We start from the raw sequence: 27,583 nt of genomic DNA on the forward strand, positions 1-27,583 counted from the left end.
AGCAAATGACATGGCTGTGTATGCAATTTCCCGCGAAATCCGACCCAACAGAAAGTGTATTTTGTTAAAAGGCATATTTGGAAATTGATTTTTTTGTAGCCTACTCTCTAAATAAAAATTTAATTTAATAAAAAAAATTTTTTCGTGGCAAAGTCTGTAAAAAAAAAAAAAAAAGGAAAAAAAAAGTGGAATTACTTTCACATTTATGTTCACTTTAAATTAGAAAACGAACTAATATTTATGACATCCTTTGCAATAAAAAAATGCGAGTTTAATATTTCATAGTGCTGCAATGACCCTTTTGGGTTCACACACTGGCACTGCATCCTCAGGCGTCCTTGTAGGGCTCGGTTACTATGGAGATCATAAAGGAGAGCGCGTGCTTTTCTTCTATTCTCGCGCGTGCACTAGTGGGAGTGAAGGGGGGGCGATGAGTTGAGAGATCAGTGGCAATGAGCAACACAGTCTCTACGTTATTAAATCTGTTCCATTTCATAGAAACAGTCAGAACTTTACATTAGGTCGGTCACGGAAGCCGGTAGTCCAGGGCAGCGTACGGAGCGAGAGTGGAACGAGATGGGCAGCGCGTCTTCGGCGTATCGGATGATATACCTGGACGTGGATGGACGGATCCAGAAGGTAAAACGCTCGAGTGACGCGCAAACTCTCACTACATGCATCGCATTGTGTTGAGGAAACGACAGCACAAATTAACGAATGAACTGTTTTTAGAAAGTTAAAAGCCATTTTTATTATCATTTTATTATCATGTTATGGCTTTTTTTGTTTTTTGGTAACTGAATGATATACAAACAATAATTGCTTTAAAATCGTTTTTGTGTGTGTGTGTGTGTGTCAAGAATTTAGATTTTTTTTCTTTTATTTTGATAAACCATTATACATTAAGTTTTGTGCAGTTATTACAGGCCTATATATATATATATATATATATATATATATATATACTCCCTGGCCTGTTATAAAAATTCTATACAATTTCATAAAAAGACAGAAAACAAATAGAATATATTATATTGTTATAACGACTCCAATTAATAAAAACCTTTTAAGGGCAAGTGTCTTTTTAATCACTTTATCTTTTATTTTGCTAGATTAATTAGTAGGGAAGAATCTTAAATATTGAACTATTACCATGATTTTGTATGGAACAACATATTGTTGAAAATGGATAGGGATAGTTGAGAACTAAATTAAATTTGAATTTAAAGAAGAATGTTAAATTCTCTTTTTAATTAACTTTTAGTGTCATGACCTTGAGGAGAAAGCTAAATAAACTGTGAAACTGTCAGTGCTGTTATTAAAGTATCCTTACATATATTAAAATATTTACATTGAGCTTGAGAGGGCACAGTGCAATTTATTCGTGCTTAAAGACATTTGCTTAAAGAATGTTTAAAATCTTTTAAAACTCACCCTTTCAAAATGGAAAACCCAGAATTTTGCAGATTGATTCGAATATATGGCTCTTTGGAGATTAATGATGTTACATTATAGGATTATAGGTTTTCTGTATTTGCATTTACTGTCCATCTATAACAGAGTTTGAGGAGTTTTATGAATCATTTTTACTAATTTTCACTGATCTGCATTTGTGAACTGTACATTTCCTCTTCCACTGTTACTCACACCCTCTTTTTAATGTCTCCTGTTTGCCTTCATAAAACATTTTATTAGTTTTTACACACCGAGTACCCTGTATATGATGCTTAATTCCTCGCATTATAAAACTCAGCCAGTATATCATGTTTTCAGGAGTCTGTCTAAATTCTGTCAAGAGGTTGTAAGTGAACAGCTGGTCTGATTTCCTTTAATAATGTTAATAGATCAGGCATGGTTGATATATTATCAGTTCGTTTACAGGTATCCAAGTGACAATCAATTATCATCTTATGACTGTTGCTCACACTTTATATTAAGTATCTTAACTACTACGGTGTGCAATTCCACTATAAATTATCGGTGTGCAATTCCACTATAAAGTTGAAATAATGATAAATTGCTGTGGTTGTCAGAAATTCACTGTAAAAAATACAGTGACAATGTTTCAGGTATTACAGGATGGCATATTTTTCTACAATGTATAACTGCATGTTTCATCAAGTCATGTAATGTACCAGTCTACTTGAACAATGGCTTTTTACCTTAAAATGTACTGATAACCACTGCCTCTAATTTGCCTCAACACACCTGCCTAGAAGTTTCTAGTATGCCAAATTAGACCTTGATTAGCTGGTTCAGGTGTGTTTAATTTGGGTTTGAGCTGAACTCTGCAGGAAAGTGGCCCTCCGGGAGCAGGATTGGACATTATAATCAGTTAGATGAAAAAATTAAGTACATAGAAGTTCAAAAAAATTAATGCGAACTTTGACCAAATAATTAATTGCAACAAATTAGTGTGTTTTTCATACATTAGAGTAATATCAGGCTTTTGTTCTATTAGTTACAAATGTGCATCTGCTTGCCATTGTTCAGTTTTTGGCAATGGGACAAAAACAAAATAATCAGCATATAAAAGCCTAGAACACGATGAAAAACAAAAGAACATTTTAATGAGCAGATCTGTGTGTATCCATACACTCACACCTTCTGCATACATACACTGTGTATATTACAGGAGAAGTGGTAAAATATCATATATTTTGTTTTAGTCTAGTGCAACCGTATATCTTCAGGCCTTTATCTAAAATCTCACAAAGTCCCTCGAAGGTACTAGAAACTTCTCTCCATGGCTGAAATTAAGCTGATTTATTTTTGCGCCGTGGTTGGTGGTACATCATTTTATTGTGTCTATTCTCCAAGGCTGTTAGTTGTAGGTTTTATGTTTCGTCTTTGACAAAGTGCTCCATTAGAAGTTCTTTTTTAGACACTAATAAGCATTTTTCATATCTTTGAACTCAGAACCTGCAATTGTATTAGGGAACAATTCCCCCTTCTCTCTCTTTCTCCCACTCCTTTGCTCATTCTCATCTGTCTTTCGAGCTCTGATTCTTATTATCGTTCTCTCTCTCTTTTTTCCTCTTCTTTCTTTCGTCTGTCAGCTGCACCCCCCTCATAGTCTTTTTTTGTGTTTGTCACCTGTTTTTGCTGTCTTGTTGTGTCTGCTGCATGTGTTGTAAGTGGGTCAGAGTGCTCAGGGTCAGGACTGACACTACATGCAAATGATGGATGACAGCACTCGGCCTTGGCTTTGTGCAAAGTCTCAAATAATCAATAAACAATCATCTGTAATGGTCAGCATCATATATAGAAACCAGAAGGATAATCATGGTCACATTGATTTTGCCCCATATAGGGTGATTTTAAAGGAATCAATTTAGTTTTTAAAAAAGGGATTACAAAAAAAGTGTTAAATTCTATAATTATTAATTGATGGAATGACAATGAAAAGTAACAGGGCAGCGTTTTGGACGGCCTGGTCAGCAGAGAGACCATTTGAAAATAAGGAATGTTATTAATTTTATAATTTTGACATCTCGGTCTGAAAATAGCTTTGTTAGGTGTCATTACCGAACTATTCAGTATTTGATCATTTTAATTCAGAAACATATTAGTTTTTAAATTCCATTTGAATTAACACGTAACTTGTGTTGGAAAGTCCAAGGCTCCAAATTTTTCTCCAAAAAACTGAAAAATGTCATTACCATCACACATCATCGCCGTCACAAACAATATACTGTATAAAAATCCACACCATCATACCATTAAATACCAGACACCATCATACCGGATAAAGTCAAGTCACATTTACTTATATAGTGCTATATCAAGTTTCAAAGCAGCTTCACATTGAAGGGATAGTTCACCCAAAAATGAAAATTTGATGTTTATCTGCTTACCCCCAGCGCATCCAAGATGTAGGTGACTTTGTTTCTTCAGTAGAACACAAATGATGATTTTTAACTCCAACCGTTGCCGTCTGTCAGTCAAATAATGCGTGTCAATGGGAACTCTATCAATAAGAGTCAAAAAAACATGCACAGACAAATCCATATTAAACCCTGTGGCTCGTGATGACACAATGATGTCCTAAGACATGAAACGATCGGTTTGTGCGATAAACCGAACAGTATTTATATCATTTTTTACCTCTAAAACACCACTACTACTGCCGGTTAGTGAGGTCAAAAAACGCATTCTGCTGACGGAACTGATGTCTCGTGCTTTGCTTCAATGAGTGCTAGACATCACTTCCGCTGTCTGAGCGCGATCAGACCACACTAAGCGAATGCTGAACGCAGTTCGACATAGTGGTGTTTTAGAGGTAAAAATGATATAAATACTGTTCGGTTTCTCACAAAAACCGATCATTTCGTGTCTTAGGACATCAGTGTGTCGTCACGAGCCGCAGGGTTTAATTTGGATTTGTCTATGCAAGTTTTTTTGACTCTTATTGATAGAGTTCCCATTGATATGCGTTATACGGCTGACAGACCGCAACGGTTGGAGTTCATAATTTGTGTTCTACTGAAGAAACAAAGTCACCAACATCTTGGATGCGCTGGGGGTAAGCAGATAAACATCAAATTTTCATTTTTGGGTGAACTATCCCTTTAACAAACATAAAAATAACTGTTGATGATCAAATATGAAGTCAGTTCAATGTTGGTTCATTTCAGTGGTTCATAAAGGCATCTTTACACAGAAAAAGCAGCACAGAAACCAATTCTAAAGCGGCATAGAACATTTACACAGACTGTTTAATCCTGTTCTGAACCGGCATAAATGCATTTACACAGGAATTAAACTTGTGTGGAAAATAACATTTGAAAATAACAATTTTATACAAAATGTAAAATAAATTTTTGAGGTAACAGCCGTGATTTTGGTTGGCCTTTGATACTATGGGCTGAAGTGGGTTAGACATGGTATATTTTAGGTCTTCTTTTATGCGGCATTGCATATTTACAGAAAAGTTTGAGCAGGCACAGAGCCAGCTTAACTCGGCTGTGTAAAGATGCCTTAACAATATTGATTTTGCAGTGTTGAAGTTAGTTACATTGTCTAGCTCGGTTCAGTCAAATTTTGTTCTCATCCCATCAAATTGCAATGCCAGTGCAAAATCCCATGATCAGATCTTTTTATGTTTAATGTAGCATGAAGAAGTTTCATTTTTCCAAGATTTTAAGTAGTCAAAAGTGGCCCTAACTGAAGAAGATCAGTTTGTTTTAGAGACACTGAACAGGCTTTGTGTTTCTTTTAGGTGGTTTTCAGCCGTTTCTGCAGCCCGTGTGATATAAAGGAGTTATTCTGCACTGCCACAGGGCTCTCCAGGTACAGTATGATGCATGTGTGTGTGTGTGTGTGTGTGCGCAGTTAAAGTGTTTCCACTTTTGAAGTGCTCCCATATTTAGAGAATGTGTCTGCTGCTGACAGGAACACAACCATTTCCCTTCTGGACTCAACAGGAGCAATGGTCTCCATCGACCCCACAATGCCAAACAACTCAGAGAGGTAATTTAGTCCTCCGTTCCATTTATAAACATAAATTCAATACTTTTTAACTTTAAAAGTGGCTTAAACACATACAGTTAACCTCTGAATCAGTCTGACACACAACATTTCAATTAGTTAGAATCTCTTCAGACAGATTTAAAGGATTAGTTCACTTCAGAATTAAAATTTCCTGATCATTTACTCACCCCCATGTCATCCAAGATGTCCATGTCCTTCTTTCTTCAGTCGAAAAGAAATTAAGGTTTTTGATGAAAACATTCCAGGATTATTCTCCTTATAGTGGACTTCAAAGGCCTCCAAACGGTTGAAGGTCAAAATTACAGTTTCAGTGCAGCTTCGAAGGGCTTTAAACGATACCAGACGAGGAATAAGGGTCTTATCTAGCGAAACGATCGGTCATTTTCGGAAAAAAATACTGTATATGCTTTATAAACACAAATGATCGCCTTGCACGTGCTTCCGCTTTCCGTATTCTTCAAAAAGCTTACGCTGTATGTCCTACGCCTTCCCTGTTCTACTTACGTAAAAAAAATGGAATTGGCACAGCGTTCGTTCCGTAAGTTGAATATCGTTGAAAAATTGTCCGACATCGTTGTTTTAAGGCAGGAACACACCAAGCCGACGTTTGGCCGTCGGGCAGTTTTTGTTCGTCGGCCGACTAAGTTTTCTCAGTGTGTTCCGCACCGTCGGCTGAAGTTGGTCCTCGGCGGCTTTTTTTTCGGCCGATTCGACATATGGAATTGCCGTTGGAGCTCGTTGGTCCATCAGGCCATCTGATCATTCTGGGGTGCGTTTCCCGAAAGCATCGTTGGTGAACTATGGTCGTAAGTCCCATTGAACTCTATTGGTAACGACAGAACTTACGACCATAGTTCGCTTTGGGAAACGCACCCCTGATTGGCTGTTCAGATACTGCCACCTGCTGGTACGGAAAGGCATTTCAGGTGCTACTTGGCCGTCGTTTGGTGTGTCAGGCCAACTTTGGACCCAGACGCTGCTGTCATCGGCATCAGCTTGTTGTGTTCCTGCCTTTACCTTTTTTTGCTAAGAGGCGTTTGGCTTAGTCTTTGCACTTTTGCTTAGTAGACACTGGATCATTACTTCCATCTACGTCACACGTGACCTTTCCAACATGCTTACGTAATGTGTGGCAGATTGCAGAGCAGTGCAAGATGAGCATTTGTGGATAAAAATATATATAAATGTTAATTTTTTTTTAGAAAATGACAGATTGTTTCGCTAGATAAGACCCTTATTTTCTCTGCTGGGATTGTGTAGAGCTCTTTGAAGCTGCATTGAAACTGCAATTTGGAGGCCATTGAAGTCCACTATATGGAGAAAAATCCTGGAATGTTCTTTTCGACTGAAAAAAGAAAGACATAAACATATTGGATGACATGGGGGTGAGTAAATTATCAGGAAATTTTAATTCTGAAGTGAGCTAATCCTTTAAAAGCAAAGGGTCCACCATTTGGTTCATTTTATTACTTTTCCATATGGGCCTTTTTTCTACAGGTTAGTTCTGAAAAGTGACCTTAAGTCAAAGAAATGTACTCCTAAAATGGACATACTCAGACATACTCAGGGAAAAAATGGACACTCATAAAAAAATAAAGACACAGTTCAAACATTCAGAGGTGAGACGCCCAGTAAAGTAGCTTACTGTCTGTGCCTTATCTGTTGGTTACATGGAGATCTGCCCTACATGCTAGACAAACAATGGATGGCGGCCAGATAAAGATAAAGGGGAAGTTACTCTTTGAGAGTCTAAGTGTGTCCATTCACCAGTCACAATCACAATCACCTGCCAGAGGAGTAGACATCTTGGATAGTAATGCTATAGAAAACCGCATCTATCATGAGGAGATGACTGTCATTTAGGCAGAGGGGACGTGTTTTAGTGTGGCGCCAACTGCTTTGTAACTGTGTTTGTGTGTCCTGGTGTTTCTGAAGGTCGCCGTACAAAGTGGTGCCCATAACTGGCGGACAACTTGCAGGTAAATGTCAGATGTTCTGCATGTAATGTCATTTCACATACCCTAAATGTTTATGTATGTTTGAATCACGTTCAACACTGTGCTTTCACTGATAGTGTTTACATTCCGACTGAAATGGGAAAATGGAGTTTGTTTTATTATGAAGACTGAAAGAGCTCTAGAGTGATCACTCATATGTTCTCAAATCTCCATAAATGGAGTGTGTGGAAAGCTGCGTGTGAGCACAAGAGCGACTCCATTTATCATTGTGGGAACACTCCTGCAGCGGGGGTGGACTGCAGTCTTTTCAATATATCTCTGTTATCATGAGCAGAGAAGTGATTTTAACTTTTTATTGATTTCAAAGCAAACTCAGATATACAAATTCCTTTTTTTTGGACAGATTCTCTGATTCATTTGCATTCCAAGGCTATTTCTCAGTAGATTTATTATCAACGTCATATAGTTTTTCTGATTTGCTTTTCAATATCCCATCAGTTATGCGCAAATACTGTAGGTATTTTTTAAATAACATACTACTGTGACACAGTTTCTGCAGTATATGCATATTAGTATGCACATTTTCTATAGCATAGACTATTTTTCGAAAATCTGCAGTATCAGAGCACAAATGTCTATTGGTAAAGTAAAAATGCATGGAAATAATATACTTAAGTGCAAACTGAATGTAATGTTTTCAGACACTTAATTGCATGTTAAATGCAATTTTGTTAAAGTCCCCCTGAAATCAAAATTTTATTTTTTTAAGCTTTTAGTATGAATATATTAGCCTTAAAGGTATAGTTCACCCAAAAATGAAAATTTGATGTTTATCTGCTTACCCCCAGCGCATCCAAGATGTAGGTGTCTTTGTTTCTTCAGTAGAACACAATTGATGATTTTTAACTCCAACCGCTGCCGTCTGTCAGTGGTATAATGCAAGTCAGCGGGAACTTGGACTATAAGAGTAAATAAAACACGACAGACAAATCCAAATTAAACCCTGCGGCTCGTGACGACACATTGATGTCCTAAGACACGAAACGATCGGTTTGTGCGAGAAACCGAACAGTATATCATTTTTTACCTCTAATACACCACTATGTCCAGCCGCGTTCAGCATTCGCTTAGTGATGTCTGATCGTGCTCTGACAGCGGCAGTGATGTCTCGCGCATATACTTCAATGAGAGCGAGACATCACTGCCGCTGTCAGAGCACGATCAGACCTTACTAACGAGTGCTGAACGCGGTTGGACATAGTGGTGTATTAGAGTTTAAAAAAATGATATAAATACTGTTCGGTTTCTCGCACAAACCGATTGTTTCGTGTCTTAGGACATCAATGTGCTGTCACGATCCGCAGGGTTTAATTTGGACTTATCTATGCAAGTTTTATTTACTCTTATAGTAGAAGTTCCCATCCACTAGCATTATTTGACTGACAGACGGCAACTGTTGGAGTTAAAAATCATCATTTGTGTTCTACTGAAGAAATCTTGGATGCGCTGGGGTAAGCAGATAAACATCAAATTTTCATTTTTGGGTGAACTATCCCTTTAAGGTTATGAATAAGCTGATGTGTTCCAAAACAATGACAAAATTCACATTTAGGAGATACAACACCGCAGACTTCAGCTTCTCATCAAATGTTCTGTCCAATCAAATGCTTTCTAGAATCTGAAGTCCCGCCCCCTCCTACACTATAAACAGACGCTAAAGCTGCGGCTAAAATCGGTCATTTGTTCACACGTTTACTAGTTTCTATATGGTGAATGGCACATAGTGCACAATATAGAGGATAGGGGATGATTCAGACAGTGTAAATATGCTTTCCATTGACACGAATGAAGTCCGTTTTCACGTTAATGTCATGTGAACCGCCGCAGTGCGAGCACAGTCTGCTCCAGTCCAGAGACACGAGAGCACAGAGCGGATTATACGCACAATTTCTACAAACAATGCTGTGTTTTTAAGCAATATGGAGGAGAAATGGTTAGAGATTATGAGGAAAATTGGGTTTTACGAGCTCAACGGCTCTGGTCGAGCTGTGATCTAGGCTACTGGCTATTTTGAAAAAAGGCTATTGGCTATTTTTCTTCCTGTTTCATTGGAAATTACGTCAACACAGTGAGTAAAGCTGTGCGTTTCAAGGCACTTCAGTGGGCCTTTAATATGATGCAAGTGTGTTGCACACTTCCTGAGAATTTAAGCATTTCGATCGCCCCCTGGTGGCTGGCTGCAGTATAGGCCATAAACCCCGCCCTCTCCATATAATCGAATGGGACCTGAGCCAAACTAGAGTACACTTAAAATGTTTTTTTTTTTTTTCAATAATGGTTTCTGTCACATTAGTCAAAAAAAAGAGAGAAAGAAATATGAAATTGCACATTTAATCCTGACCAAAATCACCTGAACACATCAAATCATAATTATGACTTCCAAGCATGCAAGTACTGTACTGGAGGACTTGAAGGCAGTAATAGCCTGTACAGTAATAGCCTGTACAGTAATAGCCTGTATAGCCTGTGAGCAGAGCTTATGCTGATGTGACCTGACTTGAAGTTGGAAATGAGAGAGAGAGAGTGTGTGTGAAATGACAAAGATCTAACAAATTGAGAAAGCTATTTGTTAATCTCATAACCATTAATCTCAAAGGCTATGGCTTGGCTGGTGTGAGACACTGAAAAACATACTGCAATAAGTCCATTTCATACATTTTAGAGCCTTCCAAAAAATATATATCCAGACACTTGCAAAACATCTACTATAATCAGTATTGGGTTTTAGTTTACTCTAAAAAAAGTAATTCATTACTCATTACTAATTACTTTCTAAATGCGATATCAAACTTAACCAGATGAACAATACAAGGATAGACATAAAACTTTTTTTTAATTCTTTCAAATAAATAATATAAAATTGCATAAATTATTCTTTTATCTTTTCTATCATGTATGTTATTAAAACATACATTTTAAAGGTGCCCTAGATTATATTTTTAAAAGATGTAATATAAGTCTAAGGTTTCCCCTGAATGTGTCTGTGAAGTTTCAGATCAAAATACCCCATAGATTTTTTTTTATTAATTTTTTTAACTGCCTATTTTGGGGCATCATTATAAACGCGCCGATTTTATGCTGCGGCCCCTTTAAATCCCGTGGTCCACGCCCACAGAGCTCACGCTTGCCTTGAACAGTGCCTTAACAAAGTTTACACAGCTAATATAACCCTCAAAATGGATCTTTACAAAGTGTTCGTCATGCATGCGGCATGCATGCGTCGGATTATTTGAGTATTGTATACTGTTATATTGTTTACTTCTGATTTTGAATGAGTTTGATAGTGCTCCATGGCTAAAGGCTAATGCTACTCTGTTGGAGAGATTTATAAAGAATGAAGTTGTGTTTATGCATTATACAGACTGCAAGTGTTTAAAAATGAAAATAGCGACGGTTCTCTTGTCTCCGTTAATACAGTAATAACCGATGGTAACTTTAACCACATTTAACAGTACATTAGCAACATGCTAACGAAACATTTAGAAAGACAGTTTACAAATATCACTAAAAATATCATGTTATCATGGATCATGTCAGTTATTATCGCTCCATCTGCCTTTTTTCGCTATTGTTCTTGCTTGCTTACCTAGTCTGATGATTTGGTTGTGCACATCCAGACGTTAATACTGGTTGCCCTTGTCTAAAGCCTTTTATAATGTTGGAAACGTGGGCTGGCATATGCAAATATTGGGGGCGTACACCCCGACTGTTACGTAACAGTCGGTGTTATGTTGAGATTCGCCTGTTCTTCGGAGGTCTTTTAAACAAATGAGATTTATATAAGAAGGAGGAAACAATGGAGTTTGAGACTCACTGTATGTCATTTCCATGTACTGAACTCTTGTTATTTAACAATGCCAAGATAAATTCAATTTTTCATTCGAGGGCACCTTTAACATTAGACATTAAATTTTAATGTTAAATCCACACTTGTTTTTATATAGAATTGTTCTATGGTAATATTGTGGAACATTATTACAATTTAATTTTATTTCTATTTTAATGTAATTTAAAATGTAATTTATCCCTGTTATGGCAAAGCTGAATTTTCAGCATCATTACTCTAGTCTTCAGTGTCACATGATCCTTCAGAAATCATTCTAATGAAATAATGAAAGAAAAAGAACCAAGAGATCTGAACTACGAGTGTGAACACACCCTTAGTCTACAAGCAGCGGTTAACAGGCCATGCCAACCATCCAAACCTAGAGCCCTTGGCAATGACAGCCAGCCAATAGGAAGTTTACCAGGTTCTTTTATTAGGCTGAGATTTGGCCCAGACAATGAGTAGAGCTACATATGAAAGTGTGTATGTTTATCAAGTCTCACTCTGTATAATTGTAAGTGTCCAGCGCTGTGTAAGAAGTCACAGTTTCTCTGATACAAGAGCAGGTGAGATTGCCAGAACTGTTCTGACTATTTACTGTTACTGAATATTTACTGTTTGTTGCAGAATGCTTCATTTATTGTACATTTATTGCTTATTTTATTTAGGCTTACAGGACGAAACAGATATATCAAACTGTGAAATACATCATACATCAGTGTTTGGCCATGATTATGGATATGGATTGTTTTCTCATCTCTCAGATAAAGAGGAGCTTTTCCAGAATGTTCTGACCCAGGTGGCAGAGCAGTTCTCCAGGTATTTCCACAATCTCTGCTTCTGTATTTTATGTTCAATTTCTCAGCTAATTCATAATGACCTTCCTTTTGATTGAATTTTGAATCGTTTTGGTATTTCAAGGATGAATGATCTTTGTATGTTTCTCTCCATCTGCACCGGCCCGCCTCGCTGCTCTCCCCAAGGGCATTTAAAATCAACGAACTGAAGACTGAGGTGACAAATCGCCTAGCCATGCTGGAGAAGAGAGTGGAGTGTGAGTTTTAAACTGTTTTCACTCAATATCTTGTCTAGTGTTTTGCTGATGGACAGAGGGCATGCTAGAATGGAAGAGCTAAACTTGACAAACACGATAAAATCTTCTCATAGTCGTTATGTAGCGCTTTCAACAACAGCAGTGCATTATACTGTAGGTAATGTTCTGGTGTACCTAATGCAGGTATGAGGAAGTAGATATGTTTTGTGTTTGATTTATGTAAGAAGCCTTCCATACCACAAATGATATATAACTCAAACAGCCAATTTATTGTGCACTATATCCTATAGATATAACACTAGCAGATGATCCTCTAGTTGACACAGTTCACTTTGTCATTAACAGATGAACATGTTGTGTCTAGTGTTTTTGCTACATTATTGTCATTGTTATTAATGGAAAACTTCAAGAAAGTCAACAGAATCCAGAACACTCTCTGCATCTGAAACTGCATACTAGTAGGTGGATTGAAACTAACTTCCTGACCGTTTACAATCCGAATTCCGGAAATGTTGGGAGGTCTTTTTAAATTTGATTAAAATGAAAACTAAAAGACTTTCAAATCACATGAGCCAATGTTTTACTCACATAGATAACATAACAAATGTTTAAACTGAGAAATTTTACAGTTTTATGCATATAAAGAGCTCGTTTCAAATCTGATGCCTGATGGACATGTTCTTTACAGGTTTCATGAGATCCATCTCTTGGACTTTCTGTTGATGTGTTTTGCACCTCTTGCTTATCTGAAGTTTTCATTACACTATGCTTACTTTTGTTGCAAACTCTTTTCATCCAAAGTGAGTGACCTGGGGTTAATGCCTTGGAAGAAGGCTAATAATTGTGATAGCACTGTATGGATATTATGGGACCTCTCCAGCTCATAGGTTACTTCTTCTGTTTCTGTTTGCTTAGTTCTGTTTAGTCACTTTGATAAGATTATATGTGGACAATATTTATTACTTTATATTATTTGGTATAGATTTAATTTTATATTTTTGGTCACTGGCATATCTCACATTTACAAGGCACTTCTAGTTTCTTTACAACTGTATTTGGAAAGGAAAGTTATTCATTAGCCTTTCACACTGTATATTTTAGAAGGCTCTGTACCCAGCTGAAGTGTCACGTGCAGAGAGCCGTATATCAACAGAGCCTGTAAATTAACATATAAAACCAGGTCACAGTTTGTTATTCAGCTGTTTCTTTGCTCCTTTTATTCCTATAAGCACCCTTAGGTGCAAGGACGCTTATTCTCATAAACAGAAAGATTTTCATAAAATTACTTGAGTTGATTGTTGTATTGATTTTGCGATGACATCCATATTAACATACCACCATTCAAAAGTTTGTGGTCGTAAGATTTTTTAAATGTTTTTGAACAAACTCTCTTATACTCACCAAGGCTGCAGTTATGAAATACAGTAAAAACACCAATATTGTGAAATATTATTACAATTTAAAATAACTGTTTTCTATTTGAATATATTTTAAAATGTAATTTATTTCTGTGATCAAAGCTGAATTTTCAGCATCATTACTCCAGTCTTCAGTGTCACATGATCCTTCAGAAATCATTCTAATATGATGATTTGATCCTCAAGAAACATTTCTGATTTTTATCAGTGTTGAAAACAGTATAAATGTCTTTACTCTCATGTTTGATTAATGTAATGCATCCTTTTTTAATTTAATTATTTCCTAATTACAAGCGGCAGTATTGTCCAGCACATGAAAGCAAACATACTCCCTGTCATGAGTTCAAATTTGTTTAAATATTTGCATGTCTCCATGCATTTATGAACAAAGCAAGTGGAGCTATTTTTTCCCCCCAGTTTTCCTTTTTCTTTTCTTTTCTTTTCTTTTCTTTTCTTTTCTTTTCTTTTCTTTTCTTTTCTTTTCTTTTCTTTTCTTTTCTTTTCTTTTCTTTTCTTTTCTTTTCTTTTCTTTCAGATGTTATATTTTGCTGCCTGTGCTAGATTTTACGGTGGCCCAGTAGTGCACAACACAACGAAATTAAAAAAGCAAACATAAGTTCACAACACAACGGAAACAAGCCACAGCACAACGAAATAAAGCCACAACACAATAAAGCACACGAAATAAAGCCACAACACAACGAAATAAAGCCACAACACAATGAAATAAAGCCACAACACAACGAAATAAAGCCACAACACAATGAAATAAAGCCACAACACAACGAAATAAAGCCACAACACAACGGAAACAAGCCACAACACAACGAAATAAAGCCACAACACAATGGAAACAAGCCACAACACAACGAAATAAAGCCACAACACAACGGAAACAAGCCACAACACAATGGAAACAAGCCACAACACAACGAAATAAAGCCACAACACAATGAAATAAAGCCACAATACAACGAAATAAAGCCACAACACAACGGAAACAAGCCACAACACAACGAAATAAAGCCGCAACACAATGGAAACAAGCCACAACACAACTAAATAAAGCCACAACACAACGAAATAAAGCCACAACACAACGAAATCAAGCCACAATACAACGAAATAAAGCCACAACACAACGGAAACAAGCCACAACACAACGAAATAAAGCCACAACACAATGGAAACAAGCCACAACACAACGAAATAAAGCCACAACACAACGAAATCAAGCCACAACACAACGAAATAAAGCCACAATACAACGAAATAAAGCCACAACACAACGGAATCAAGCCACAACACAACGGAAATGCTCCCGACCACTTGGGGGCTCTCAGAGCTCGGTAATATTAGTAATCCTTGCCACTGTTCTATAAAGTCGACAGTTTTACAAAGATATCAATACCATGATTAGTTTTAAGTATGTAAGCATTGTATATTGACATGATATATTAATTAAAAATCAATTACGTTCACAATAGCTTCATATTTATATGTGAATGATTTGATGCGATACCACGGCGCATGATAAAGGGAACACCCACCAATTCCACCAAGTGGTTAAAACGTATAATTTGTATTCATTAAAATTACTTTTAACATTTAAAAACAGACATGTTCAAATTCCAAAGGTTGTTAGTTCCTGTTGGTAAGACTGACAAGCTTTGGAATTTGAATATGTCTGTTTTTAAATGTTAAAAGTAATTTTAATGAATACAAATTATACGTTTTAACCACTTGGTGGGATTGGCAGACGTTCCCTTCATCATGCGCCGTGGTAGCACGTCAAATCATTCACAAGTATAAATATGAAGCTATTTTGCACGTAGGTGATATTGAATTAATATTTCATGTCGATATGCAGTGGTTACATACTGTTTAAACTAATTGATATTACTGCCGACTCTATAGAACAATGGCTAGGAAAACTAACTTTACCGAGCTCTGAGAGCCCCCTAGTGGTCGGGAGCATTTCCGTTGTGTTGTGGCTTGATTTCGTTGTGTTGTGGCTTTATTCCGTTGTGTTGTGGCTCGATTTCGTTGTGTTGTGGCTTTATTTCGTTGTGTTGTGGCTTTATTCCGTTGTGTTGTGGCTCGATTTCGTTGTGTGTGGTCGTTGTGTTGTGGCTTTATTCCGTTGTGTTGTGGCGATTTCCGTTGTGTTGTGGCGTTGTGTTTGATTTCGTTGTGTTGTGGCTTTATTCCGTTGTGTTGTGGCTTTATTCCGTTGTGTTGTGGCTCGATTTCGTTGTGTTGTGGCTTTATTCCGTTGTGTTGTGGCTCGATTTCGTTGTGTTGTGGCTTTATTCCATTGTGTTGTGGCTTTATTCCGTTGTGTTGTGGCTCGATTTCGTTGTGTTGTGGCTTTATTCCATTGTGTTGTGGCTTTATTCCGTTGTGTTGTGGCTCGATTTCGTTGTGTTGTGAACTTATGTTTGCTTTTTTAATTTTGTTGTGTTGTGCACTACTGGGCCACCGTAAGATTTAAATCTAGAGGACATTTTTAAAAGTGAAGGAGCTAATTTGCTACTAGCATCACTAAACTGAATTGCAACAATGCTGATTGTTTTCAAACACTACCACTGGTTAGTAAAACAGCTACAGACTCACGCCATTGGTTAAGTCAGTGTTGCTGTGTTGGGCTGAATGAAGTGATCAATCAAACAGCGCTGTCTCAATAATGCAAAATTACAATTTCTACAAATGACTTTCTTACAGCCGTCTCTGTACATTGCGCTGGGATAGGAGAAAGTACTTTAACATTGAAAAAATGTTACCTTTTCATTTGGCAGATGCTTTTATACAAAGTGACTTGCATTGTATTCAAGGTATACGTTATATCAGTTCTTGCTCATTGGTGTTGCTACTGCCATGCTACTGTTTGAGCTACAATAATGTTTTTAACCTGTAATCCAATAGACTGCTGCAGTAATGACATATTTTTGTAGGCCAGCCCGGAATTTAGCATCGGTTACAGACTGTTCTGAGACTTGTGTTGAAGATCCAAATACAGCTTTTTGGGACAATCCAGAATCGTAAATCCATATATCGAGCAAAGGGTCAAACACACAAATAAGCAGAAAAGACAGGCAAAAAGGGTAATCCAGAATACGGGCTGAGAATCATTAAAAAAAACAAACAAACAAACAAACAAACACGATAACACTCAGAAAGGCAGTGTAACAACATACAAGACTTTGCAAAGACTGACAGAAAACACAGGGCTTATATAGGCAGGGTTAACAAGGCTAATAAAACATATCTGAATGTAACAAAGCATAATGACTTCAGACAAAGGGTTATAGGAAGTGTAGTTCATGATGGCAAAGCAAAAGAGATGGGAGGAGTGCCCTCTGGTGGAGATTAAGGGCACTCCAGCTGGTAGATGTGACAGCTGCACACTGGTTCCCTCGACAAAAAAACAAAAACAAAAGGATTTTTCAAATTGGCTTTTGGATTATTGCAGAAAATAAGGTCTGTGACTAACAAAAGCTTATGATTCTTACATGGTTTGTTCATCTTGATAATCTTTAAAAACAAACATTTTTATGAATTTTGAAGCATAATTATAATAAACAAACTACACCATGATCTCATGACTTCAACATCACCATCACTAAGCTTCCAACAACTCTTTCAGTCTTTGTTTAAAAACATTTTCCCTGAAAGTTATAATAGTTTGCATGATTAGAAACACAATGAGGTTGTGAAAGTGTAGATGAGTAGATGAGTTTATCAGTTCAGCTAATGTCCTCAACAAGCTCTGTATTCACATTTAGCCACTTGTTAGTAACCACTTTTTACAAGACAAATAAAAGCTTTAAAAAAAATCACAAGAGGGGATCAATTATGTATTTTATGTTGTAGAATAAATAGTGAAAATATATTGAGCTTGTGTTCACCATAGACCTTACTTCAGGCAAAAACCCTTTCAAAAAACCCACTGACATCAGGACAATGGAACTGGAAGTGCTAAAGTGCTAACTCGTAACTACAAAAATATGTCATCCCTCACCCCTCTATTGTTGAATCTGTACCCACGTTGAACAAACGATCCAAAACAAAAGAGCACAGTGCATCATCTTTGACCGTGACGGTCTTTGCGCACTAGTAATGATGCTCCATGTAACATCACCAGAGACCAGGACTCATTCCATTGCAGCACAGCTGTGTGTACTTAGAAATCCAAATACAGCCATGATGTAATGAGTCACCAAGGCGATGGACCCTGACCTCTTCATCAGTTTGAACACTTCACCGGCCTCATATAATTTGAGGTGATATATTACTGTACGCTGTCTATAAACAGAATAGTAGCAGGAAGTTCAGAGATTATATGATGTGTATGAATACACTAATTAAATTATACAATGTAAGTCCAGAGGTCGTGCATCTAATCAAACTGTACAGTACTTTTGCTGCAAATTCATCTGTTACTTGGTAGAAGCAACCAAATTAGACAGATTCCAACATGTTGTGTGGCATATATGCTCATTCTCAAACCAAGGTTATGATGAGTAAATAAAAACAGCTGTCAAATAGATGGCAAAGGTGAACTGCTTGTATTCTCGACCAACGGCGTTATTTTGAACAATGGAGGGAAACGTGCCAGACAGTGACAGCTGTCAAATGCCCTTTTTATGTCTGTGTATGTGTAGGAAAAGCCCTGCAGTGCAGGTCATGACCATGTTCACTAGCTCATTTCCATATTTTCTCTCAGTTTGGCTCACTTTAAATATGTAAAACCATCATTTCCTCTGTCTCTTCAGTGGAAGGAATGAAGGTGGTGGAGATCGAGAAATGTCGCAGTGACATCAAGAAGCTGCGGGAGGAGATGGCCTCCAGGAACAACAGGTCAGTGACCTTACTGCTTTTTCTAGAGGTTATGGAAGGGCATTTCTGAACTGAAGACTGAGACTGGACTTTATGCTTCAGGAATTTAATTGATTGTGACGAAATGAAATCGGGTGGTTGGAAGGGTGAAGGTGAAAAGTAAGAGTTGCCAAGCATGAAATAATTTCTTCCATGAAAGGTGCACAATTAGACCAGGAACATGCATTAATGGGGTCATGAACTGCGTTGTTTTATTGTTTTAGAATGTTTCCTGTGGTGAACTTATACTGTTAGCATGATTTTTACATCAAAAATTTTCATATTTTAAAAATTAAATGCATTTTTTCTACCCTGATTTTAGCTCTCTGATTTGAACGCTGTTTTAAGGGGCGTGTCTTCTGTGAGACTTGACCCACTGCTGTGATTGGCTAACATCTTTGCATAGAAAATGTAACTCTCTCGAAAACTTTTAGCATGTTTTTAGTATTACAGCTTTCAAGGTTAACTAATCATGTTGTGTTGATTATATTTAGATCTATGGCATTATATTTAGATCGTGGCATGCAAGGTTGCAGTGATGAGCATGAGGCCGATCACATACATGTTGTTGAGCACATGAATGCATTGATTTCATCATTGCAACTCGATTTCTGCACACCAATGAATGCTTTCATAACTAACAGTGCAATCACGCTGTAAATAAGAGATTTGTTGATTATTACGGGAGTTTTGGAGTGTGACCGATAAACTCGCGCTGTTGGATTGACAGCTCCAGCGATTGCAAAGGGAGCGTTCTTCGATCCCTTTTCTCACACGTTTATTTTTTAGCATTTTTGGGTGGAGTAAAATTTACATATGTGGTTTCAACAACCAGATGCATTTAGACTTGTCCAGTTTCTTCTGGAATGCGTCCCAGACCACCTCCTGAAGTGGTTTGAGCGATGGGATTTAAATCCACCTCAAATGCGTTTCAGAGGCCATTTAGACCTGGCGCCTCATTTATAAAACTTTGTGTAGATTTCATCCTAAAAGTGTACGTATGCGCAAAAGCTAGATTCTGCGTACGCACAAAAAAATTCAGATTTATAAAACCATGCGTACGCCAGAACCTGCACACAAATCCCTTTATAAATCCCATTCAGCGGAAGATTGTGCGTATGTGCATCTCCACCCTGTCTCCTCCCCGAAATTACCATATATGGAGCTTATGATGCCTAGTTTTACTATGCATAACCTCATCTGCATATCATTTCCATACATGTTCCCATCCACGTGACACCATGGTTAACATCGTCAAAGGTACAAGACAATGGAAAATATTAGATATGGACTATAAATGCCATCTGTGCAATACACTACAGTGATAAAAATCATCCAATATCCTCTTTATGCTTTAGAATAAATATATAAAAATATCCATACAAACAAAACTGTATAAAATACTTCAGATAAAGATTTTAGAATAGAGCTGATTCATTCATTTCCACTGGCCAAATAGTATTTTAAAAGTTTTAAACAGTTCAAAATCAATTTTGCTGATAAGGTGAACATATCTTTTAGGATGTGTATAGGCTATTTTAGTGGAAACAGATAGGCCTACTTATTTATTGCAGTGTAAATATACAATTGTCTGACTCGGCGCGTCACTGAAAAAGGAAACGTGCAAATCTTACCGTTTTCCTCAAATTATATCCTTCAAATACAGTGGTAATTGTTTGAAGATCCTTCACACAACATCAAAACTCTGTGCAGCTGTGGTTATACAGTAAGCTATTATCATTGGACCTCTTCAAACTGGACAATGGACCGTTGGACCACCGAATCCAGCAGTGTCTTCCATAATATCCAAGTTAAGTGTGCATCACTGATCATCGTTCTCGCTTAAATATTTTGTCATGAGATCTGCAGTTTAGTTTAAAGAGGAATTATTGTGCACCTATCACTCCGTGCTGTCATTAAAACAGTGTGTCACAGGATAAGTGATCGAAAGTAGCACATCTAAATTCATATAATTTTTGTTTAACTTCTTCATAATGACTGCGTAATGTAATTTCAGTGCTTATCGCCAATAGTAAAAGTGTAATATTAATGTAAATGTGTATTAAATTAAAATGTGAGTTTCCACGCAAGTTTAAATCATTCTTTTATTTATTTAAACTGTTATTGTGAACATGCACTGTATTTATGATTAGGACTCATAATTAGGATTTAAAGTGGTTTTCCTTCATCTGCCGTCAGTCCCTCAGCTCACCATCGGTGTCGCCAAACTGCTCTGTCTCCAAAATGTTCGTACACATGGAGTTTGTGTGGAAGTGCGCAAATTTTCCCGTCGAGTTTGTTTTTATAAATCACAACTTATGCGTAGGAACTGGCGTACGCAATTTCAGGGCCTGTTTTGTGCGTAAGCAAAGTTTTATAAATGAGGCCCCTTTTCGCGAACGGATAGCTATCCGATCAGAGAAAATACATGAAGTAATCAGGTGTAAATAGGCCCTTGGACAATGAACATCTGACTGTACATGAATCATTACATATCGGAAATCACTAGTCACAGATCAGGCATTAGAATTAACACAGTTACTTACATGTTGTCGCATTACTGTCGAGTCCATATCATAAACGCCTGTTTGCAAAGCCTGCACAAAAATTGTGACTGATTTACCAAAGAATCCACAGTGAAATGTACCACATAAAAAATAAATAATTCCCAACTGAGACATTCACATTGTTGAAAATAAATGAAATAACCACATTCCTAGCATTAGGACCCATTAGAAGGTTCGTTTTTAGTCCAGTGAGTGATCCTGTGCTCTTCTCTCTTCCTCATCTCACTAACGTCAGTGGGTGGGGCCAAAGTTGCAATGGTGAAGTGGGTGTTGATTTTCTTCTGCTGAGGCGGTGTTTCATCTATCTATTCCATCATATAGGCACATCCCAGGACAAGTCGTTCGCACGGCTTGTTAACATTAAAAGTGGTTTTTGGACTAACAAGGAAATTTTCAGTTCTGAAAATTACTGGATATTCTTATAGTATGATGACCTCTTATACACAATATTGCCAAAAATATTGGGCCACCCCTCCAAATCATGGAATGCAGGTGTTCCAATCACTTCCATGGCCACATGGGTATAAAATCAAGCACCTAGGCATGCAGACTGCTTCTACAAACATTTGTGAAAGAATGGATTGCTCTCAGGAGCTCAGTGAATTCAAGTGTGGTACCGTGATAGGTTGCCACCTGTGCAATAAGTCCATTCGTGAAATTTCCTCACTACTAAATATTCCACAGTCAACTGTTAGTGGTATCATAACAAAGTGGAAGCAATTGGGAACAACAGCAACTCAGCCACGAAGTGGTAGGCCACATAAAATCACAGAGTGGGGTCAGCGCATGCTGAGGCACACAGTGCGCAGAAGTCGCCAACTTTCTGCAGAGTCAATAGCTACAGACCACAGATTAGCTCAAGAACAGTGCGTAGAGAGCTTCATGGAATGGGTTTCCATGGCCGAGCAGCTGCATCCAAGCCTTACGTCACCAAGTGCAATGCAAAGCGTCGGATGCAGTGGTGTAAAGCACACCGCCACTGGACTCTAGAGCAGTCCAGATGTGTTCTCTGGAGATAAGAATCACACTTCTCTGTCTGGCAATCCGATAGACGAGTCTGAGTGTGGCAGTTGCCAGGAGAACGGTACTTGCCTGACTGCATTGTGCCAAGCGTAAAGTTTGGTGGAGGGGGATTATGGTGTGGGGTTGTTTTTCAGGGTTTGGGCTTAGCCCCTTAGTTCCAGTGAAAGGAACTCTTAATACTTCAGAATACCAAGACATTTTGGACAATTTCATGCTCCCAACTTTGTGGGAAAAGTATGTTCCAACATGACCTCTGACCTCAACCTGAGTCCTGACCTCATCCCAATAGAACACCTTTGGGATACATTAGAGCGGAGACTGTGAGCCAGTCCTTCTCGCCAACATCAGTGCCTGACCTCACAATTGCGCTTCTATAAAATTCCCATAAACAAACATAAACCTTGTATGAAAGCCTTCCCAGAAGAGTTAAAGCTATTAAACACTACGGATTAAGAATGGGATGTCATTAACATTCCTGTGCACGTAAAGGCAGGCGTCCCAAAACTTTTGGCAATATAGTGTATGAAAAGCTCAAGGAAAATTTGATTTCTCAGTTCATGACCCCTTTAAAAAAATAGGGTCAGTTTTGATTTTATGTTGAAGCCAATTTCATTGGCTTAGCTTATAAAAAAGGAAGTGCTCTAAATTGAATGTGCACTTATATTGCACATATATTATACACATATATTGCATATATTCTATATATATATAAACTTATATTTTGGATATTTTAATCTAAAAATCTTACATATTGTGCAGGTCAAAGTTTAGCTAATTGCATTTAATGTAAATTTAAACCATAATACGTTTTCATTCAATTGCAATTAACATGCAATTAATTGTCTGAAAACTTTACACTATATTATTAACATATTAAGTGCTCTTTTCAAAAGTATCCTAAAGTGTACTTCTTGTTCACAAGGGTGTATGTCTATAGTAGGCTATTTATAGCACTGTCCATACTGCTAACTTTAATGAAAGGAGAATTAGGAAGCAGCCCAGGAGTTGTCTTAGTCAGCTCTTGTTACTAACAGATGGGTCATGTCTATTCCCTTTTGAGTCTTAATGAGCTGACATGGCTCTCACATGCTCTCTTATTAGTGAAGGAACAGATTCTAGGTGAATCAAAGATAGCTGTATATTCTCAAGATACTCCCTTTGAGAGATGTTGACATGGTTGTTAAAAGTGAAAAACACAGTACGTTCTGGTCTAAAGCATCTGAGCCCTTGTCTGCTTTTTTTACTTTACAGCAGTTTCCTAGATGACAACAAGAAGTTAACTCCTCGCAGAGATGTGCCTTCATACCCAAAGGTAAAATGGCAGATGTGAGCAAATATAATATATATATATATATATATATATATATATAAAGAAAATATATTTTACTGTTCACAAGTGTGGGGTCTTATGCTCACCAAGGCTGCATTTATTATTTAGTTAATCAAAAATTCAGTAAAAACAGTAATGTTGTGAAATATTATTAAAATTTAAAATAACTTTTCTATTTGAATATATTTTAAAATGTAATTTATTCCTGTGATCAAAGCTGAATTTGCAGCATCATTACTCCAGTCTTCAGTGTCACATGATCCTTCAAAAATAATTTCTAATATGCCTAATATTTTTGTCACTGATACATTTTTTTCAGGATTCATTGATGAATAGAAAGTTGAAAAAAAAAAACAGCATTTATTTGAATGTAAATGTCTTTACTGTTAATCAATTTAATGCACCCTTGCTAAATAAAGGTATTAATTTCTTTCAAAAAGCAATTTACTGAACCCAAACTTTTGAATGGTATTGTATATTTTTGAAAATATTAAAATATGTTTTAAAATTTGACAACAATCTTCACATATCTCTTATCATAGTGACTATGTCTGGCAGGCTTGATAAAGAACAACAACAAAAACAAAGAACTGTAAATATAGTCATTATTACTGAATTCTCACCACATCTTATACGCATTTACTTACATTTTTTCAATGTCATTATTATTGGGATATTACAGAGCCCTGCACATGGCAAAATATATATATCTTGACTACGAATTAAGAATTTGTTCTCTCATTTCACCAAATTGTGCACACAATATAATAATTTGTGCCCTCGATTTAGTAAATTGTGGCCATGCTGTACTAATTCTAACCTCATTTTGATTTAACTAAAACAAGGGAATGAATTACGTACACACGATTTAGTAAAACGAGGGAACATTTATTATATTGTGTGCACGATTTAGTAAAACGAGGGAATGAATTATATCGTGTGCATGATTTAGTAAAACGAGGGAACGAATTGTATCGTGTGCATGATTTAGTAAAATGAGGGAACGAATTATATCGTGTGCATGATTTAGTAAAATGAGGGAACGAATTATATCGTGTGCACGATTTAGTAAAACGAGGGAACGAATTATATTGTGCGTTCGATTTAGTAAAATGAGGGAACGAATTATATCGTGTGCACGATTTAGTAAAACGAGAGAACGAATTATATTGTGCGTTCGATTTAGTAAAACGAGGGAACGAATTATATCGTGTGCACGATTTAGTAAAACGAGAGAACGAATTATATTGTGTGTTCAATTTAGTAAAATGAGGGAACGAATTATATCGTGTGCACGATTTAGTAAAACGAGAGAACGAATTATATTGTGCGTTCGATTTAGTAAAACGAGGGAACGAATTATATCGTGCGCACGATTTAGTAAAACAGAGGAAAGACTTATTATGTCGTGTGAACGATTTAGTAAAATGAGGGAATGATTTATTGTCGTGTACACAATTTAGTAAAACGAGGGAAAGATTTATTATGTTGTGCGCACGATTTAGTAAAACAAGGGAGCTAATTATTATATTGTGCGCACAATTTAGTAAAACGAGGGAACAAATTATTGTCGTGCGCACAATTTAGTAAAACGAGGGAACTAATTATTATATTGTGCGCATGATTTAGTAAAACAAGGGAACGAATTATTATATTGTGCGTACGATTTAGTAAAACGAGGGAACAAATTATTATATCGTACACACGATTTAGTAAAACGAGGGAACATTTATTATATTGTGTGCACGATTTAGTAAAACGAGGGAACGAATTATATCGTGTGCATGATTTAGTAAAACGAGGGAACGAATTATATCGTGTGCGCGATTTAGTAAAACGAGGGAACGAATTATATTGTGCGTTCGATTTAGTAAAACGAGGGAACGAATTATATCGTGCGCACGATTTAGTAAAACAAAGGAAAGACTTATTATGTCGTGCGAACGATTTAGTAAAATGAGGGAATGATTTATTGTCGTGCACACAATTTAGTAAAACGAGGGAAAGATTTATTATGTTATGCGCACAATTTAGTAAAACAAGGGAACAAACTATTATATTGTGTACGATTTAGTAAAACAAGGGAGCTAATTATTATATTGTGCGCACAATTTAGTAAAACAAGGGAACAAATTATTGTCGTGCGCACAATTTAGTAAAACGAGGGAACTAATTATTATATTGTGCGCATGATTTAGTAAAACAAGGGAACGAATTATTATATTGTGCATACGATTTAGTAAAACAAGGGAACAAATTATTATATTGTGCGCACGATTTAGTAAAATGAGGGAACAAATTATTGTCGTGCACACAATTTAGTAAAATGAGGGAACTAATTATTATATTGTGCACACAATTTAGTAAAACAAGGGAACAAATTATTATATTGTGTGCACTATTTAGTAAAATGAGGGAAGGATTTATGTTGTGCGCACGATTTAGTAAAACGAGGGAAGGATTTATTATGTTGTGCACACGATTTAGTAAAACAAGGGAACAAATTATGTCATGCACAAGATTTAGTAAAACGAGGTAAGGATTTATTATGTCGTGCACACAATTTAGTAAAACGAGGGAACGAATTATTATATCATGCGCACAATTTAGTAAAACAAGGGAACAAATTATGTCATGTGCATGATTTAGTAAAATGAGAGAATGAATTACTATATCATGCACATGATTTGGTAAAACGAGGGAAAGAAAACCAGTCAGTATCTGCTGTGAACATCATTTGCCTCACGCAGTTCAACACATCTCCTTCGCATAGAGTTGATGAGGTTGTTGATTGTGACCTGTGGAATGTTGGTCCACTCCTCTTCAATGGCTGTGCGAAGTGTCTAGATATTGGCAGGAACTGGAACACGTTGTCGTATACGCCGATCCAGAGCATCCCAAACATGCTCAGTGGGTGACATGTCCGGTGAGTATGCTGGCCATGCAAGAACTGGGATGTTTTCAGCTTCCAGGAATTGTGTACAGATCCTTTCAACATGGGGCCGTGTATTATCATGCTGCAACATGAGGTGATGGTCGTGGATGAATGGCACAACAATGGGCCTCAGGATATCGTCATGGTATCTCTGTGCATTCAAAATGCCATCAATAAAATGCACCTGTGTTCGTTGTCCATAACATACGCCAGCCCATACCATAACCCCACCGCCACCATGGGCCACTCAATCCATTGACATCAGCAAACCACTCACCCACACGACGCCATACACGCTGTCTACCATCTGCCATGTACAGTGAAAACCGGGATTCATCCGTGAAGAGAACCCCTCTCAAACGCCATCGAATGTGAGCATTTGCCCACTCAAGTCGTTTACGACAACGAATTGCAGTCATGTCGAGACCCCGATGAGGACGACGAGCATGCAGATGAGCTTCCCTGAGACGATTTCTGACAGTTTTGTGCAGAAATTCTTTGGTTATGCAAACCGATTGTTGCTGCAGCTGTCCGGGTGGCTGGTCTCAGACGATCTTGGAGGTGAAGATGCTGGATGTGGAGGTCCTGGACTGGTGTGGTTACACGTGGTCTGCGGTTGTGAGGTCGGTTGGATGTACTGCCAAATTCTCTAAAACGCCTTTGGAGACGGCTTATGGTAGAGAAATGAACATTCAATTCACGGGCAACAGCTCTGGTGGACATTCCTGCTGTCAGCATGCCAATTGCACGCTCCCTCATAACTGTGGCATTGTGCTGTATGATAAAACTACACATTTTATGCTGCGTTCACGCCACCTTGTATTTACCAGAATCTTGAAATGACAACACGTGACGTTATATTCAGAGCTGTTCACGTCCTTTTGGTCCTTGGACTGGGAATTATGCATTTCTATGGCACCACTGTCAACGCCTTAATGAATCTACAGCAGTCAGGTGGTACAGCGGCCACATGGTACATGTGGGAGCTTTCAGAAAACTCCAGCTTACAAGCTGTAATTACGAGCTCTACAAGGACGTGAA

At 37.3% G+C, this 27,583-nt stretch overlaps 1 protein-coding gene across 2 annotated transcripts in view; it reads left to right on the forward strand.

The window, feature by feature from the left end:
* The first annotated feature begins 379 nt into the window (after positions 1 to 379).
* pde9aa (phosphodiesterase 9aa) overlaps positions 380 to 27,583 on the forward strand; it is a 41,305-nt gene continuing 14,101 nt past the window's right edge. The window contains exons 1-8 of one of the 2 annotated variants that reach the window (XM_048193035.1): positions 380 to 639; positions 5,222 to 5,292; positions 5,395 to 5,472; positions 7,429 to 7,472; positions 12,102 to 12,156; positions 12,321 to 12,391; positions 18,585 to 18,669; positions 23,529 to 23,589. In XM_048193035.1, coding sequence (XP_048048992.1) covers positions 577 to 639; positions 5,222 to 5,292; positions 5,395 to 5,472; positions 7,429 to 7,472; positions 12,102 to 12,156; positions 12,321 to 12,391; positions 18,585 to 18,669; positions 23,529 to 23,589 — 528 coding nt within the window. In that variant the 5' untranslated portion in view covers positions 380 to 576. The remainder of the gene's footprint in view (positions 640 to 5,221; positions 5,293 to 5,394; positions 5,473 to 7,428; positions 7,473 to 12,101; positions 12,157 to 12,320; positions 12,392 to 18,584; positions 18,670 to 23,528; positions 23,590 to 27,583) is intronic. The other variant, XM_048193034.1, reaches the window with a different exon arrangement.

The sequence above is a fragment of the Megalobrama amblycephala genome, linkage group LG6 (genome assembly GCF_018812025.1).
Source record: "Megalobrama amblycephala isolate DHTTF-2021 linkage group LG6, ASM1881202v1, whole genome shotgun sequence".
NCBI lineage: Eukaryota > Metazoa > Chordata > Actinopteri > Cypriniformes > Xenocyprididae > Megalobrama > Megalobrama amblycephala.